The 17,358-nt window shown below is 32.9% G+C and overlaps 4 protein-coding genes across 5 annotated transcripts; 3 read left to right on the forward strand and 1 right to left on the reverse strand.

Annotated features, from left to right (window-relative positions):
- Positions 1-133: 133 nt before the first annotated feature.
- Positions 134-1,274, reverse strand: LOC115725154 (probable calcium-binding protein CML21). The gene is made up of 4 exons (XM_061117687.1): positions 1,106-1,274; positions 719-924; positions 491-665; positions 134-401 (listed from the first exon to the last, which is right to left on the reverse strand). The coding sequence occupies exons 1-4, from the start codon at positions 1,272-1,274 to the stop codon at positions 262-264; spliced, it is 690 nt and encodes a 229-aa protein (XP_060973670.1). The 3' UTR covers positions 134-261.
- A 4,370-nt stretch (positions 1,275-5,644) lies between these two features.
- On the forward strand, positions 5,645-7,572 carry LOC115725523 (F-box protein SKIP2). Its single transcript, XM_030655075.2, has one exon. It carries the CDS (start codon positions 5,767-5,769, stop codon positions 7,441-7,443), a length of 1,677 nt encoding a protein of 558 aa, XP_030510935.2. The 5' UTR covers positions 5,645-5,766; the 3' UTR covers positions 7,444-7,572.
- Positions 7,573-9,686: 2,114 nt separating this feature from the next.
- LOC115725085 (ubiquitin-conjugating enzyme E2 8) lies at positions 9,687-13,603 on the forward strand. Of its 2 annotated transcripts, none has more exons than XM_030654502.2 (5): positions 9,687-11,112; positions 11,404-11,516; positions 12,408-12,535; positions 12,977-13,081; positions 13,181-13,603. In XM_030654502.2, the coding sequence occupies exons 2-5, from the start codon at positions 11,447-11,449 to the stop codon at positions 13,325-13,327; spliced, it is 450 nt and encodes a 149-aa protein (XP_030510362.2). In that variant the 5' UTR covers positions 9,687-11,112; positions 11,404-11,446; the 3' UTR covers positions 13,328-13,603. The 2 variants fall into 2 exon arrangements, with proteins under 2 accessions (XP_030510362.2, XP_030510363.1); XM_030654503.2 differs by having other exon boundaries at positions 11,423-11,516.
- Positions 13,604-14,474: 871 nt separating this feature from the next.
- LOC115725086 (uncharacterized) lies at positions 14,475-16,623 on the forward strand. The gene is made up of 2 exons (XM_030654504.2): positions 14,475-15,322; positions 15,977-16,623. The coding sequence occupies exon 2, from the start codon at positions 15,983-15,985 to the stop codon at positions 16,313-16,315; it is 333 nt and encodes a 110-aa protein (XP_030510364.1). The 5' UTR covers positions 14,475-15,322; positions 15,977-15,982; the 3' UTR covers positions 16,316-16,623.
- Positions 16,624-17,358: the final 735 nt, after the last annotated feature.

The raw sequence follows: 17,358 nt of genomic DNA on the forward strand, positions 1-17,358 counted from the left end.
ATACATGTTCAATATACTCAAATAGCTCAAAGAAAAAGTTGTAAAATGTACTATTTTTAGCTTTCTTAAGTTTAAAGTGAAATGCTGCATCAAAAAAAAGTTTAAAGTGAAATACTACCTTTTGTTTTGTTTAAATTGAGAAACAAATGGTAGTATTTTGCTTATACTTAAAAATCTAAAAAAGGTATTTTCTCTTCTCAAATCATCCCAAGAGGAGATACATATACACTACACAAATACATAGATAGATACATATAGAAATTATGAACCACAACCACCTTCTTCTTCTTCTTCTTCTTCTTCTTCTTCTTCATCCATCTCATCAATTCCAACCCATCTAGTAAATGCAAAAAGAAACTCTTTGAAGTTCACCATTCCATTCTTATCCCAATCCATCTCCTCTGCAGATCCCAACATCATCATCACAAATTTTATGTCACTAATTTTAGTTGGAAAGTTGATCAAAAAAGAGAGAAAGAAGAAAGCTCACCAAATCTTCTCATTGCAATCCGACCCGAGGAGCGTTCGCCTGATGTAGTTTCATTAATAGCCTCAACCATTTCACTCCTACTCACATAACCATCCTTGTTCTTCTCCAAGAACACAAATGCATCCACCAATGTTTCAAATGTCGCCTCTAAATTCGGCATTGCTGATTTCAGTTTCTATAACAAAGTGTGTTAAAGAAAAACAATGGTTAATTTTAGGATAAGGATACAGTACTGTGAAGTGTAGCTTGATCTTCCTTGAGTAAATAAACTAAGCAAAGAAGAACAATGAACTCATTGAACTTTATTCCCTTATCTTCATTGAAATCACAAGCTTTGAAAAAATCATCCATATCCTCTTCTGTGAATGATATTCCAAGCTTATGGAAACATTTTTTCATCTCTTCTTCATCAATTGCTCCATTTGAATCCTCATCTGTTGTTAGGACAAAACACCAATTGTTAAAAAACCAATCTTTGGGAAATTGAACACACACACACACACTATTACACTATTTCATAGTGTAAGGGCTTCAGTTCACTTTGAGATTGTCCTGTCTCAAAAAGGACCTCTTTACCTATCACACACACACATATATATACATATACATACATACCAAAGAGCTGAAAAGTAGTCTTGCAATTTCTGAAGCTCTCATCAATCTTTGGGAACTTTAAGATTATGCTATCAAATGATTTCATTGAAGTTCCTTGAGTTGCTCTTTGTTGCATCACTCCAACTAATTTGGCATCAAGTTTTGTTTCAGATGTGCATACTTTAATCATCTGTTTATAAAAAAAAGCCTCACATTTTGTGGTCCCTTTGTATTCATCAGATTCTTCCAGATTGTATTAGAGAGGAATATACAGCTTCATCCACGACACTTTGGTCGTAGTCTGCGAGATAATATCGTCTCCAAGCTGATGAAAGACAATAAAATGGGTTCATCTGGAAAAAAGAAAAAAGAAAGCATCTTTTTCTATCTTTCTTTCTTTTCTTCTTTTGATTTGTTTGTTTCCCTAGGACAATAAAATTAGTACTCTTAAGTTTGTAAATGAAAAACCTTAAAGTTACAATTTTAATTATGTGGAAAAGATGTAGTATTTGGACATCATAGGATATAATAGTCCCATAGATGTTGGTCCTTGAAATGTTACTATTGTTTTGTTGGATGTGAAATGTTATTTTGACATCCTAGGATAGTAGTATCTCTTCAATCTTTTGTTACTTCTTCACTCTAATTTAAAGGAGAGATACTTGAAGCTGTTGTTAGTATGGTAAATAAGGTACGCTTATTATTTCTTTATGACATACATGCCCATTAAATATTATAAATTTGTGTTTCTAATCAAAGTGAGAGTGTACAATAACATCTGGAAATTACAGATGGGGTTTTTCGCTGAAGTTGGACCTGTTCAAATTTTTGTTTCAAACCATGTAAGTTTATATCTAAGTTTTCGCTGAATAATATATGTATCGATATTAAAAGTGTTATATATCTAAATGTAAGTGTATCTTGTCGTGGGTGGATTGTAGTTGATATGGAATTCCAGTTAGGAGATATGCCCAATTACACCACTTCAGATGGATCCGTACGTATTTATGATAAAAAACTTATATAGAGTTGTTATTAAACTTATGGATAATAGAATTTATTTTTTTTCGAATTAATCGATCTTGTGGATTTAAAAAATTCAGTGTGTTGGATCTTGCAGGTTAAGATTCAGAAAGATAGTGAAGTGAGACTAAAGATAATTGGAACAGAAAGAAATTGTATGCTTTTCAACCCTTTTTCTTAGAAAAGAAATAAGACTGTTTACACTTACCATATCAGTTAATAACCGTATCTTTTTCCCCTCAAAACTTAGATATCATGAGATCACTTCTTTTAGTTCAAAAGTGAATGAATTTTTCTGATTAGATTCGTAAAATTAGGTAATTGGAGTTCCTAAAACTATTGCTTTGAAAATTGTCTGTAGTATTTAGAGTATATAACATTATCGTGTTGCTATTCTAATGTCTCATTTTATTTTGTTCTTCATAGTTTTGCATTGGTACCATAAAGGACGAGTTTTTAGGTGTGATAAACGATCCCTCGGCAACCTAATGGCGTTTCTCATAAACCCACATGAAAATTAATTTAGGCATTCGGTTGTTTGGAGATAAGGAGTTGAAATCGAAAGTGAATCTTTGATCCATCATTTTCTGTGTTTGGATATAAATTTAAAGCATTAGAATGACATTTTCACAGTTTTAGATATGGAATCAGTGACGGACCCAGAATTTTTACTTTGTGAGCTTATTTATCATTAAAAAATATTTATACACATATTATAATTACTCTTATTAAATTATTTAATTTTGTGGGGGCTTTTTCTACTATTTTAATCTATAATTATGAAATTAAAAAAATTGCATTTAATCTTTTAAAAGGCAATATTTTTGTTAGTAGGGGCTATAGCCCCCACATCATTCAAAGTGGGTCCGTCCCTAAAAGGAATGGTTATTCCAACCCTAATAACAAATGAAAATGTCATTCCAATGTGCAATTAAAACATAATTATTTTCGTTGTTTTTACTTCCAAACCCAAATGTACTCTTAATCGTTAATCTAAGTTGAATTACTAATACCAACCACCCTTTTCTTTAAGTGACACACTAAGTTGGCTATTTTGTAATTGCCACATTGAATAGCATAATATAAATATGTAATTTTTGCACAAGTCTAATGTGTAAAAAAATTTCATTTGATCATGGTGAATGTTAGTGTAAAGCGAGACTAGCACAAAGGAGATTAACTCCAATTTGCATGACAATAGTTTTGTGTGTGAGAATTTTTATTTGCTTCATGATATACAAATGAAAATCCTAACTACATTCTCAAATCGAATGACGAATATGGTCTAGTATTTTGTCAACATCTTGATAGGCCTTTTCCTTTGGATCAACTGAATAGCTTTAAGATAATCATATTCAATACTATGCCATTGTAGTTTTCGCTGAATGCCAACTTGTAAATCTTTAAGAATAGCAAGAGCTTTGCTTGTAGTGGCGAAAACTCTCACTGTAGCACAGTTCATACGAATGATACATCCCAAACTAGAGCAGTTGCCACCCTGAAGAACACCTGCATCTGTATTAATTTTCATCACAGTAGCAGCAAGCGGTATTCGCTTCCCATTTCGTCTATTTGCAACCTTTGTCTTCTCTTTATCCCCTCTTCTATATTCCATGATGTAATGAGCACACCATTCAATACTTTCCTATGCTCTTGGGACCTTCCCACCATGTTTGGAGGTGTTTCTAATGGACTACATGTGCTCCATTAGAAAATATCAAATCTATGCATTTAAATACCATATTTATTTCTAAATAAGGGCGCAATAATTTTTTCTTATGTGTAGGTTCGAGTTTGAGGTGTAGGTTTGGGTGTGGGATTTGGGGTTGGGGCCAGGGTCGAATCCGAGTCCAGGTACAGGGTTCGGGTCGGGTCTAGGGCGGGGGTCAACGTTCGGGGCCAAGGCATGGGGCTGGGGTTCGTAATCTGGGTCTAGGTTTGGGGTTAGGGCCAGGGCCAGGTCTGGGTTCGAGGCCGGGATCTTAGTTCGGGATCCAGGTTCGGTTCTAGGATTCGAGTTTGGGTCTAGGGTATAGGTTCAGGATTCAAAATCTGGGTCCGGGGTCTAAGTCTGGATCCAGATTCGAGGTCAGAGCAAAGATACAAATTTGAGTCTGAGTTCGATCAAAATTTAAAATATTATTAAAAAAAAATGAAAGTGACTTTTTTTTTTAAAATTTTAAAATTTTAATTCTTAATTAAAAAAAAATAAAAAAGTGAAAATGATTTTTAATAATATATTTTTAAAAAATATTTTTATATTTCTAATTAAAAAAACTATCAACTTATTAAAAAAATGTTACGTGAAACAAAAATGAAGGGTCCTGTTGACCAAAATGTTATATGTCAAAATATATTTCCAAGGTTTGAAAATTATTTATTCCAACTATATGTTGTTGTTGTTTTTTTTATCTTTCTCTTTTATGAGTCTAACGTATTTGACCAATGGTTGAGATTTGAAAATAATTTATAACATAATATTTAGTATTTTTTATTTTTTATTTTGAAAAAATGAGTTGTAGCCGTAAACAAAGAAATATTGTTCAAATTAAGATGACTGACTAGTTGGGCCAAGTGGCAAGTACCATGTCTTTTGGTGGAATTTTACATTTATATAAATATAAATATATACATCTTAATTTCATTAGTTTCTTGATACATTATAATTAAGATATTTATTAAGATAATTATATAATAACATAAAGTAAGTAAAGTTACACCTTATTATATACAAAAAAATAGTCTATAATCTATAATTAAAAGATGGCTTTTGTATTAAAAGACTTTGTTGTCCTAGTCAAAACGCATTATTTCTCTTTCTTAATTTCTGTTAATTAACAAATAACCACTACAAACAAACCATGTAAACAAACCCTTTTACACTTCAAAAGGTAATTAGTAATATATATATATATCTTTATATATGGGAAAATTTAATCATGTGACAAAATACACACATTTTTTTGCATAATTTTTTTTAAACAAAGAAAATAATTCCATTAATAAAATAAATTAGTCCGAAGACACGTCAAGGAATAAAGCTAGTTTAGTTAAAGTATGTGCATTTACATTATTAATTTTCTTACAAAGATTTAAGGAGGGGTGATCACCATAGTTTGATATTTAAAAACGTCTAAGATAGCTTAGTAAATTATATTATTATCGTTAAAAATTAAACTTAACTATTTAATAACTGTAAATTACACTATAAATATATACATTATTATCACTTATGATCACATAACAAATAACCTAGTAAAATCGTTAATATGGTAGATTTACATTTGAATTTGTAATATGTATTAGCCTAACTAAATAAACAACTTTAACACAAAAACAGTTTTTTTTTTTATTGTTTTTAATAATAACACAAAACTGTTTTTAGTTTTTACATGTATAACAACAAAATGTGTCGATCTTCGTTCAAAAGCGCGTGTCTTTGACGGCAACGACGTTAAATTAGACGGCAAACCCGTTTGACGGGTTGACGGCGTTAAATTAGTTAATTTTCCCCAAACTTTTTTTCCTTCTCTATTATATGATCTTTCATTTTCGTCTTCGTTTCTCTATCCCCATTTTCTCTTATCAGAAACCCTAATTTACTTTCTACCAATTTCACAAAAATTGTAAAGACTCTGAATTTCACTTCAATTGATCTCATGGGTCAGTCTAGTTCTTCGCTTGGACCTCCTTCGTCGGAGGATTATGGCCAGGAAATTTCTCGGAGTTGCAGATTTAGCTTCAGGTCTTCATCTTCTTCTTCTTCTTCGAAAGAAGAAGGTGAGATTTTTAATTTGAAAAGCGGTGGTTTTGATGGAGGAGGAAGTAGTGGATTTGGGTTTGACTATACAAGTAATCTTCCTGATGAGTGTTTAGCTTTGATTTTTCAGTCACTTGGTGCTGGAGATCGGAAAAGGTGTTCTCTTGTTTGTAAACGGTGGTTTAGAGTTGATGGTCAGAATCGGTATCGGCTTTCATTGAATGCTAAGTCAGAGATATTGACTTTTCTTCCTTCTTTGTTAGCTAGATTTGATTCTGTAACAAAGCTTGCTCTTCGTTGTGATCGTAAATCGATTAGCGTTAATGATGATTCGTTGATTTTGATTTCGATTCGTTGTCCTAACCTTTCAAGGGTTAAGCTTCGTGGGTGTAGAGAAATTACCGATTTGGGTATGGAGTTTTTTGCTCAAAATTCCAAGTCTTTGAAGAAATTCTCATGTGGGTCTTGCATGTTTGGTGCAAAAGCCATGAATGCTCTCCTCACTCATTGTAAAGCTCTAGAAGAGCTTTCTGTAAAGAGGCTTCGAGGAATCCATGAAGGTTCTGAGTTGATCGGGGAAGGCATGGCTGCTTCATCTCTTAGATCCGTTTGCTTGAAGGAGTTGATGAATGGACAAGTATTCCAACCTCTTATAGTTGGAGCGAAAAAGCTAACGACTTTGAAGTTGATTCGGTGTGTTGGGGATTGGGATAGAGTTTTGGAAAAGATTGGAAATGGGAACACTGGTTTTGTTGAAATCCATCTTGAGAGGCTTCAGGTTAGTGATTTGGGGCTTTCTGGTATATCAAAATGTTCAAATTTGGAAGTTTTGCGTATTGTTAAAACTCCAGAGTGTACAAACTATGGTCTTGTGTGTATTGCTGAACACTGTAGCCAACTCAGAAAGCTTCATATAGATGCATGGAGAACCAATAGAATTGGTGATGAGGGTCTTATTGCTGTAGCCAAACAATGCCTTAATTTACAGGAGCTTGTTCTGATTGGTGTGAACCCCACTTCATTGGGCTTAACAGCAGTTGCTTCAAATTGCCAGAAGCTTGAAAGGTTGGCTCTATGTGGTAGCGGCTCGGTTGGTGATGCAGAAATAGCCTGCATTGCTGCAAAATGTTTAGCCTTGAAGAAGCTGTGTATCAAGGGTTGCCCGATTTCGGATGTGGGGATAGAAACCCTTGCTTGGGGTTGCCCCAATTTGGCTAAGATTAAGGTCAAGAAATGTAGGGGAGTGAGTGGTGGGATTGCTGAGTGGTTGAGGGAAAGAAGGGAATCATTGATAGTCAATTGGGATGATGGTTTAGACAAGCCTTTGGTTGATGCTAGTGTTAGTAGTAGTCACACTGGAGCTCAAGAAATGGGAATGGTGCTTCACCAAACGGTTCGCCGAGGAACAGATGCTAGTACTGCAGCAGCTTCAAGTAGTAGTAGTAGTAGTAGTAGTAATGGTCCATTGACAATGTTTAGAACAAAAATTGGTGTTTTTGCATATAGAAATTTAGTGCAATGTGCTTTCAGCAGATATCCAAGTGATGATAATAGATCATCCAACAGAAACTTGTGATGATATCCAGCTTGTTATTTTCTTGAGGCAAAGCATTATTATTCTTTTGTGTACTATTTACTGATTTGTATGTATCTTTGGGGTTTTCTTTTAGTGAAATTGAATTGCTTTAGCTCTGCATTTTGTTAAGGTTGCTTAATTGTACATTATGTGTTTTACATCAATCTCTGTAAGTAACTACATTATGTGAATCTTTCATTTGTTCTAATTCTTCATCTTTTCTTTAATTTTGCTACATTTTTGGTTCTTTCAATTTTACTGCTTATGTCAGATTAGGATACTTTAGGGCTATAATTTAGGTTTCTTTGAAATATATAAGTAATGAGCATTATTACTCTTATCGAACATAGTGTTTTACATTGCTATAATTTAGGTTTCTTTAAAATGCCCACTGTTTTTTGTTAATAGTTAAATCCAGTAGTAGTAGTGTAGTGACATTACATATCATATCTACTTTTTTTTTTTTTTAATCACCTTAGTAGGTGTTGTATTGTACTCTCTTAATTCCTTTTCAAACTGAATCTGAGCTTAGTGCTGTGTTTCTTATGCATATTTTACCCTGTTTTTTAGAGTCATGATATCTCCCCTTTCTCCTCCTATATGATTGATTTGCTCTGAAAATTGGCATCTTTTGATTGTACTTTGGAACTTGTATTTTGACCTTTTAGGTTATGTTTGGTTGGGGGGTAGGAAGTGGGAATGAAATTTAATCATTTTCATGCAAGTAAAACAAAATAATATTTGACTTAATGAGGTAGTTTAACAAATTAATATATAATATTTAGCTATTTTTTGAGATAAATTACCAATTCAATATAGTTTTCTGTCAAAGTAGTATAAGTTTTAAATGAGGAAGTTTCAAAAATGCAATTCATGTAACATTTTTGTGTTAAGCATAGAGATGAGTTATAAAACCATATTAATAACAATAATTAGTTCGGTAAAATGCTCTTTTTCTTTTAATTCATTTTCTAACTTACCCTAGTTTTGATAATTATTTTCGAAATAAAGAATTTTTTCATTAGGGAACACTTAAAAATGACAACAAGTTTCCACTGTTATCAGAATGATAAATAAAATCTAAAAATAAAAACTAACAGACTCTCTTCATACAAAAAAAGTATTGTCTACTAAAACGAGAGATCAATATTAATTGACTACGATTAGCTTCAATTGTCACTAAAGAATCCGTTTTAAAGTACTTTTAAAAAAATCTATAAAAATGTCAATAAAACAGTACAATAAAATTAAGTGAATTTTTAATTTTATAATTTTTAAAGTATAAATTTGTAAAAATATAATTACTCTCTAAAAAATTATTTTATAGGAAAATTTAAAAAAAAAAAAGTTAAAAAATATAGAAAAAAAAATAAGATAATTGTTACTTCCTAGAGAGAAAGGTTTAGTTAGAGAGAAAGTCCTTAAAACATCGAAAAGAATGGGTTTGTTGCCCTTAGATTGATGAATCACTCATAATGGCAACCCGACCTACAGACTGGAGATCCCAAGAAATAGGTTCAATGAGTAATAATAAGTTATGAAGTGATAAAAGTAAGATCATGCTATAATTATACGAAAAGAGAAGCATGAATTCCTGAAGCGATTTTAATGCTGAGTTAATAGAAACTCTTAATGAGATCTATACTCCAAGTGGAGTGGAGTACCGAGCTACGGGAGTACTCTTGATAGACTCACCTATGTGAATGTGGGAGTGGGGCCGCTTCCTATGAAATTTCTAGAGCGTTCACTATATTGGGATAGACGTGCATGGCCATTAACGCACGGGCTTTTGATTACACCCTTGAAAAGGTTGTTGCGTGGTACAATATTAGAGATAGAGTTCAAGACTACGGGTCACTCTAGTAAAATCTAAATCGTATTCACTACGCAGAAGTTCAAATCGAAAGATACCTTTGTTTATGCTCAATCTTATTGTTGAATGATGCTAGTAGATGGAAATATTTTTTTAAAAAATTCAAGTGGGGGATTGTTGGAAATGTTGTGAATGTTTTAACAAAATATATAAGTGTCTTAGTGTGTGTGAGTTGGTAAGAGTCCCACATGGGATATGAACCCTCATTTACAAGAGTATAAAGAGTGCAACTTTGGCATTTGGGTTTGGGCCCCAAGGGTACCCAGTTTTGTGCGAATGGGTGAGGACACACACTTAACCCACCACACACACGCGCCGTCCGAGCCGGGTTGGTGTGACATATTTTTTACAGAAAAATTATTTAATAAAATAATTATTTTTTTATTTATTAATTTAATTAAGAAACGTGTTTAATTAAACTGATTACTTAGTCGTATCAGTTAACAGGACTGATGGGAAGAAAACATCTCTTTCGTATCAGAAAAATACAGTTTTTCATAAAATTAAAAATTCCATCTGCGATATCAAAATTTTCTGGGTGTATTCGACGGTGCTCTACAGAGCAGTGGGGTTCTGATACAGTGCAACGACTGGGCTGTTTTATCCTGGGGACGGCCGGCAATTTCCGACTGCTTGCACACTCTTGGGCAGTGTCGCGAACGTCTTAAAGAGAGCGACATAGTCCGCGACTCAACCAGAATTTTTCATTCGGTAATATCGTTCCTCTTTTATTTTGCTAGCAGTTTACTCAACAATATATCATAAAATTCATAACAAACAACGCATAATTTCATAATAAAGACATAAAATTCATGAATTTACTAGCTATAAGTCTTAAAATCATAATGAAATGCATAAAGGTTTGAAAGTAAGAGAAGGGGTGAGAGGAGGAGAGTATTGTGCATAGAGTGGAAGATGAGGGGAAAGTGATGAGTGCTTATGGTACCCTTTTTTATTTAGTTTTAGGCTTTTCAAATTTACAAAATTAAACTCAAAATAGCCCAAACAAATAGCTCAGAAAAGTTTAGAAAAAAGCTCACTAAACTCTTCAGAAAAGGTCCAATGAAACTTGTTAAACAAAGGTCGAGAAGACTACATTAGCTGAGGATTATGATTTAGTGTCTAATGCAAGATAACACCCAAACAATCTTCTATTGATAAAGTTGAAGATGAAGAATGTTCTAAATAATGTATAATTAATATAGCTATGTCATTGGATGCAAAGATAAGAACACAAATTGTCTCTTCACTTAATTGTCAAAACAACATTATGCTTCTCTAAGCTGATCATATCAGACTCATCAACAGAGTAATTCACAAATTTATAAATCAATCCGAAAAACAAAACTTCACCAGTATTCATCAAAATCCCAAATCAATCAAACAAACCCTAAAGTTGTTTTCTTTGATAAATAAAAATCACCCCCAAATAATGATTCCTCAATCCAACGCACAATCAACTTCAAACACTTCAATTGTGTAATTGATAGATTAGGGTTAGTGAAGAAGAAAAATAACCTGAAGGAGGTTGTTGAGAATTAGAGTCGATAGATAGGAGGAACTGAAATCCCCTCTCGTCTCGATTTTGAAGTAAAAATATAAACCGACATATTTGTATCTAGGTGGGCATACATTACACTGCCACGTGTAAGAGTGAGAGAGAGTGTATATATATGTGTATATATATATAGTTATGATTGTGACAAATCAGTAAGATTTATTTCCTTCGAACGCTTTGGCTCTCTCTCTGTGTTTGATTTCATTACTGAAAACCCTACCTACCATTTCCAATTCAGGTTTCTCTCTTTCTTTCTTTTAATCATTCCTTTGAATTCATTTTTTCATTTGTTTTTTTTTATTATGATCATCTTATTTAAATAACTATTTAGGGATTCGTTCTTTATTTTATTTTATATATATTATCCCTGAATACGATGATGATGATGATGATGATGATGATGATAGGATGGTTGTTTTACGAGCAAGCTCTCTGTTTTTACTATTAATTAAGTCTGGAATTTACGATTAATTTAAGATTTTGTGTTATAACAAGAACATGTTTTGATTATGTTTATGGTGCTGATCAGAGTTGTTGAATTAATAAAGGGGAAAGTTTGTGTGTTTTTGGGTATGGCTTCAAAAAGGATCAACAAGGAGTTGAAGGACCTCCAGAAGGATCCTCCTGCCTCTTGCAGTGCTGGTATTTTTTTTTTTTTTAATTGATTTCTGATCATTCATAATTATAGTGGATTTGTTTGTTTGCTTCCATTTTTTTTTTCAAACCAAATTAGTATTACGGTTTTTTAAAAAATGAAAACCAAAACAGACTGATAAAATCAAACAAAACTAATCCACACAAAAGTGGATTGGTTTCGTTTAGAATTATAGTTTGTATGTAGTAGTTGTTCTAATTTTTTTTTTATAATAATGGTTCATTTTTTGGTAATTTCTTTACTTTAACAAGTTTATAATATATAAATAATGATTAAAAAGTTATTATGGTAACAATATTTAAGAGAATATAAATATTCTACCAAAATTGTTCTTAAATATCAATATTTCGTCAAAAATAATTATGCGGACTGATTTAGTTTGAACTCCTATTGAGATATTTAAAACCCTGATCGAATTAGAGAATTTAAACGGTCTTGATTGACCAAATTATTTATACATTATCAGATTCATTTGGTCCGGTCTTAAATGATTTGGTTCGTATTGATTAAGGTTTGGAATCACGGATTACAAATTATAAGAACACTCTTGGATAATTATACATGTTTTGAAGAAATATTATAAACTCTATATGTATGTGTTATGAAAAATTCAACACGTAAGTGTACGCATCGTTAATAATAATAATAATAAACAAAGATTGTTACTAAAATTTGAAACAAGAAGAAAACAAGTGTAATTCTGTATTGTATTTATGTATCTAAGAGAAAAAGGGTTCATTTTGTCGAATTGATTACATTCAACTTTTGATTCATGGAGGAGAATGCAATTTTGTTATTTATTTTTATGAATTTGAAGCTATTATTTCATTGTAATTTGCATAGATTAGTATCTAAAGGGTTTAATGAATGTGGAGCAGGTCCTGTGGCTGATGATATGTTTCATTGGCAAGCAACTATCATGGGCCCAGCTGAAAGTCCTTTTACTGGGGGTGTTTTTCTTATATCTATTCACTTCCCACCTGATTATCCATTCAAACCACCAAAGGTATTACTTCATTAGTATTCATGCCATCTTACTTGATTACTTCTTAATGCTGTTTCGAATGTTAATATGGTCAACCATGTGGTTTGCTCTCGAAGATTGTAGGGTTAAGCAGGGATTCCTAAAACAGTTCTAGATTTATATGCTGGTGTTCTGGGAATCGATATAACTGTGTATCTAATCTACTTTGTTTAAACCATATAGCATATGGGGATTATTCGTAGCTATAATCAATATATGCAAATGGTCAAGTATTTGGTTTGCTATCCACTCCTTCCAGGGTTAATTGTGTACTAGTTAGTTTGAGTGTTGTGGTTTCCATGTGACTTGATCTATTGTACTAGTTAGTTAGTAGTTATAATCGAAATCTGTATCAGAATATCTCTGGTTTTATACAACACAAATTTTCTTATTCCTCGTGTGTTGCTGCTTCGGTTGGGACAGGTTTCTTTCAAGACAAAAGTTTTCCATCCTAACATCAACAGCAATGGCAGTATATGTCTCGACATTCTGAAAGAGCAGTGGAGCCCAGCTCTTACCGTATCAAAAGTAAGACAGTTTGTTTATCTTATCTTATCTTAGGTAGTTTCGATTCAATGGTGTTAAGGCTTATTAAATTGAAAATATGTTGGGGGAATTGTGTGGCAGGTCCTTCTGTCGATATGCTCGTTGCTGACGGATCCAAACCCAGATGATCCTCTGGTACCGGAGATTGCTCACATGTACAAGTCGGACAGAGCTAAGTATGAATCTACTGCTCGATCGTGGACTCAGAAATATGCAATGGGGGGTTGAGAGAGAGGGTTTAATTATGGTTTATTCTGCTAAGTGGTTTATCCTAGACCTGAGTTGGTAGAATTAATAGTAGTAAATAAATAGAGAGGTTTGAGTAACTTTTGTTTTTGGTTTTGTTATTATGCTTTGTGTGTCAACACTCTCATGAGTCTTGATACACCATATCACCCCCCTTCTTCACATTATCATTATTATTATTATTTTGAGATGTTGATAATAGTAGTATTACTATTAAATCTTTATCATATTCCATTAGTAAACTGTTTTTATTATTTATTTCACTGGTTGAAACAAGCATAGTTTTGGTTATTATTATATACACATTGGACTTTAGAGGGTGTTTTTGGTTTGGAGTTTTAATTTTACAACATCTGAAATAAAGCATTCCAAATAAACTCACATCTCGAGCCAACGTGGGTTGGATGAGATTGGTTGGGGTTGCGTAGTAGCTTTGTAGCAATTCCAACCAATTCCATCGTACCACGTGGCTCTGGCTCGGGATTTGTGTGAAATAAGTAAAGTTTGGTTTTGGTAGAGAATAAGGAAATTATATAGATTAGATATTATTATTATGGGATGTATGAAGATTTTAGAATAGGTAAGGTAATTGTCCTTGGATGGCTCAATTTAGTTATGATTGAAAGAATATGAGTTTTATAGGAAATACATAATAGACAAGGGAATTGAGTATTATTGACATTGATTAGTGATGTTATATTAATTGTTTGCTGTTGTGTTGCTTACTATCAATACAATAAAAAGTTTCTTTCTTCCTCAATTTAAACAACCAAACTTGTTTTTTCTAAGTGGATTGAATTGAATCGATTATTTTTACATATCAATTAACATCTAATCTACAGAAATACGAATATCCGTACTTGTATGGATTGGATTGAATTCGTTATTTTATGAACACCTCTAACAGTAGCTATAGTTTTGGGTTAATTGCCCGTGATGAGAATGGTTTTTCGATTGATGGGTGCACTTATTTTTATAGTAGAAGCAATTTGCTTTTACTATAAAAATTAGGGTTGTCTAGAAATGATCTAATCTAATGACAAATCGATCGATTTAATGTCAACATACTGCCAAAAATTAGACATTTAATCATGATTGGATTAAATTGGATCCAATCCAATAATCATCCAATATTAAAATAAAAAAAATATATATTTTATAAATTTATGATATTAAATATAGGGAAATTCTATAATGCACCTCCTTAAAATGGATACATTGATGTACTCTTGTCTGTTTTAGCACCCGAAATAATTTTTTTGTCAAATTTTTTCTCATGGTTATGTATGTTATAGTTATTTAAGACATCCTGCAAAATTTTAAAAATTTTGGAAAAGTTTAACATGCTGAAAACTACGTTCAAACAGTGTGTTGCACGCGTGACTATTTTATTTTATACACGTGTAAAATAGACTGTTTGAACATTGTTTTCTATATTGTAAATTATTCAGAATTCCTCAAAATTTTATAGGTTATCTTAAATAGCTATAATGTACATGAATATGAAAAAAAAATTAGATTAAAAAATTCTTCTGGATGCCGAAACAAGTAAAAGGTGTATCAATACATCCCTTTTAAGGGGGTGCATTGTAGAATCACACTGAAATATATTATATTTTAAAAACCAAAATAAAGAAGAAAAAAAAAAAAAAAAAAAAACCCTAATCAGATCCCTCCCCTCTCTCTCTCATATTCTCTCTCACACCTCACCCCTGTTTGAAGCCGCCTGCCCACTGCCCAGAGAGTGGACGACGACGGAGACGACACCATCTTCTCCTCTACTCGCTGTCGACGACGGCCATCTCCTCCCTAAGTCGCCGACGGCATCTTCACCAACTCCCTCCCCAACGACGACACAGCTCCTCCCTCCTCTGCTTCGCAAACGACACTGAGAATTTGGCAGAATTAATTGGAGCAATTCATCACTCGCTGCAAATCAAACCCTTCTCTCGCTTTCTTCAAATCCTATCATCAGAGGTATAAAGTTTACTTTTTTCTTCATTTTTTTGGTCATTATTGCATACCCATTTCATGTAATTTCTTTTCGTTTTCTTTAATTGCATACGGTAAGAATCTTTTTCATGTTCAATCGTATATATATATTTATATATTTGGGATAATAATTTGTTAATATGAGATTGTATGTCAAAACATGATGAAATTTTGATTATATAAATTTGATGTGGTTTTTGTTTAAGATTATTTAATTTTGAGCAATTTTGAGAGAAGAGAAAATGTTTGATTGGCTGAAATTGTTTATAGTTTAATCATATTTGACTGTTTAGGATTTGTTGAGTGGACAAGTTTATCTTAGTCGTTTAGGCGAAAAATTAGGTTTTACTCTTTTAAGGATTCCATCGGATGGAACTGATCCAATCCAATGATTTATTGGTTCGGTTTGGTTGAGCCTACAGTATTAGATTGGATCGGTTGGAGAAATTTAACATCTAATGTATAATTGGATTGGACCTGGATGGGTCTAAAAACATTAGAGGTGATCCAATGAACAGTCCTATTTGTTACCACGGTTTTCCTCCACCATAAGCGAGGGTATCTATATATATCGGGGGAAATAATAGTTAGAAATTTCTTATCGTAAAGGGGTTCTAAAGTTTGCTCCTTTTTTCTTAGGTCAATATGAAGACAGTGTCAGGGACTGCGATCTCTTCAAAGCCATTATCTCTATCAAAAGCTACTTCAATTCTGTCCACATTTGTCTCTTCTGATACTGGCGCTTCTCAAGCTATGGCTGCATATCTTCGACGCTCGTTGGCATCATTCAAGGAGCTAAAACAGCTTCATAAAGACCTCAAGACCAACAAATCAGAACGCCAGAGGAAGAGGCATAGAGCTGCTGATGATGATGAGGGAGAGACAAATGTTGGAGAAAGTGCAGCTCTAGTTTTAGACCCAACTCAAGAAGTAGTGCAACACGAGTTGGAACCTGAGCGTAAAAAACAACGCAGATGAGTTCATTGTTTGATGATTCTTCTTTTAAAGTTTCCCAATGTTGGCTAGATTTTTGGATTTCTGATTAGTAGGTTAACCATCGTTTCGGTGTCTTTCTATAATCAATGGCTAAGCCTCAATTTTGTTTAGGTTAGTACCATTTTATGTTAGGTTAGAAATTGAGTTTTACATGCTAAGGTTGTATCTTTATTATCAAGTTTAATTGTTCAGAGCTCGTCTATATAAATTTGTGTTGCGAACTGTAATGTATTTGTTCTGATATTTGATTAGTATACTAATGAAGGTTATAAATTGGGCCTTTCATGCTATGGTTGTGTCTTTATTTTTAACTTTTCTAACCATAATAATGTCATTTGTTCTGATATTGGACTAGTTTACTTCTGGTGAAACTGTTCTTGCTGTTGATGGATAATCCATTTCGGTCTTATAGGAAATGCCACATTGAGATAAAGGTTTGAACTTTAGACCACCCTTAGTGAGAACTTATGTAGATGTGAACTGGATCATGGATTATGCAGAGAGATTATTAAGTATTGACATTGTTTAGATTAGTCTTGACCATAGTTGCATTATTGTTAAGTCACACATCTGAACCAACAAATTATTCTTTTCTTGATGGGTCAAGTGTGACTTTGTGTTTGATTCTCATTTTGTCTGCGAATTTTATGAACATTCTAAGTACAACTAGCTGAAGACTTTGAACTCGTCGTAACTTCATGATGACTTGTGTCGATAGATAGTTCCTTTAAGAACAAAGAGTTCTTCTCACGTGATGGAGTAGACAAAGATTTACTTCTAAGTCCAATTATCGTCAACAGCGGGGCTTGGAGAAAGTGTCAGATTTACTTCTACCTAACGGAAATTGGGACACACTCAAGCTTCACAGTCTTTTTGACCAGATAATTGTTAGTAACATCTTAAGAGGCGGTAACAGTCTTTCAAAAAAAACAAAGCATGGAAAAAGTGTTGAGAGAGTTATGGTTTATTCTGCATTAATGGTAGTGAAATTAAGATTTATGCAGCAGCCTTTTTGGTCTGTTTCT

Source organism: Cannabis sativa, chromosome 6 (assembly GCF_029168945.1).
Source record: "Cannabis sativa cultivar Pink pepper isolate KNU-18-1 chromosome 6, ASM2916894v1, whole genome shotgun sequence".
Taxonomy (NCBI): domain Eukaryota; kingdom Viridiplantae; phylum Streptophyta; class Magnoliopsida; order Rosales; family Cannabaceae; genus Cannabis; species Cannabis sativa.

Excerpts from the sequence above, each read along its gene's own strand:
- LOC115725154 (XM_061117687.1), bottom strand. The coding sequence starts at position 1,274 with ATGATTAAAGTATGCACATCTGAAACAAAACTTGATGCCAAATTAGTT. Across the intron at positions 925-1,105 it reads GACTACTTTTCAGCTCTTTG|ATGAGGATTCAAATGGAGCA; the intron begins GTATGTATGTAT and ends TCCTAACAACAG. Across the intron at positions 402-490 it reads GATTGCAATGAGAAGATTTG|AGGAGATGGATTGGGATAAG; the intron begins GTGAGCTTTCTT and ends TGGGATCTGCAG.
- LOC115725523 (XM_030655075.2), top strand. The coding sequence starts at position 5,767 with ATGGGTCAGTCTAGTTCTTCGCTTGGACCTCCTTCGTCGGAGGATTAT.
- LOC115725085 (XM_030654502.2), top strand. The coding sequence starts at position 11,447 with ATGGCTTCAAAAAGGATCAACAAGGAGTTGAAGGACCTCCAGAAGGAT. Across the intron at positions 11,517-12,407 it reads TCCTGCCTCTTGCAGTGCTG|GTCCTGTGGCTGATGATATG; the intron begins GTATTTTTTTTT and ends AATGTGGAGCAG. Across the intron at positions 12,536-12,976 it reads ATCCATTCAAACCACCAAAG|GTTTCTTTCAAGACAAAAGT; the intron begins GTATTACTTCAT and ends CGGTTGGGACAG.
- LOC115725086 (XM_030654504.2), top strand. The coding sequence starts at position 15,983 with ATGAAGACAGTGTCAGGGACTGCGATCTCTTCAAAGCCATTATCTCTA.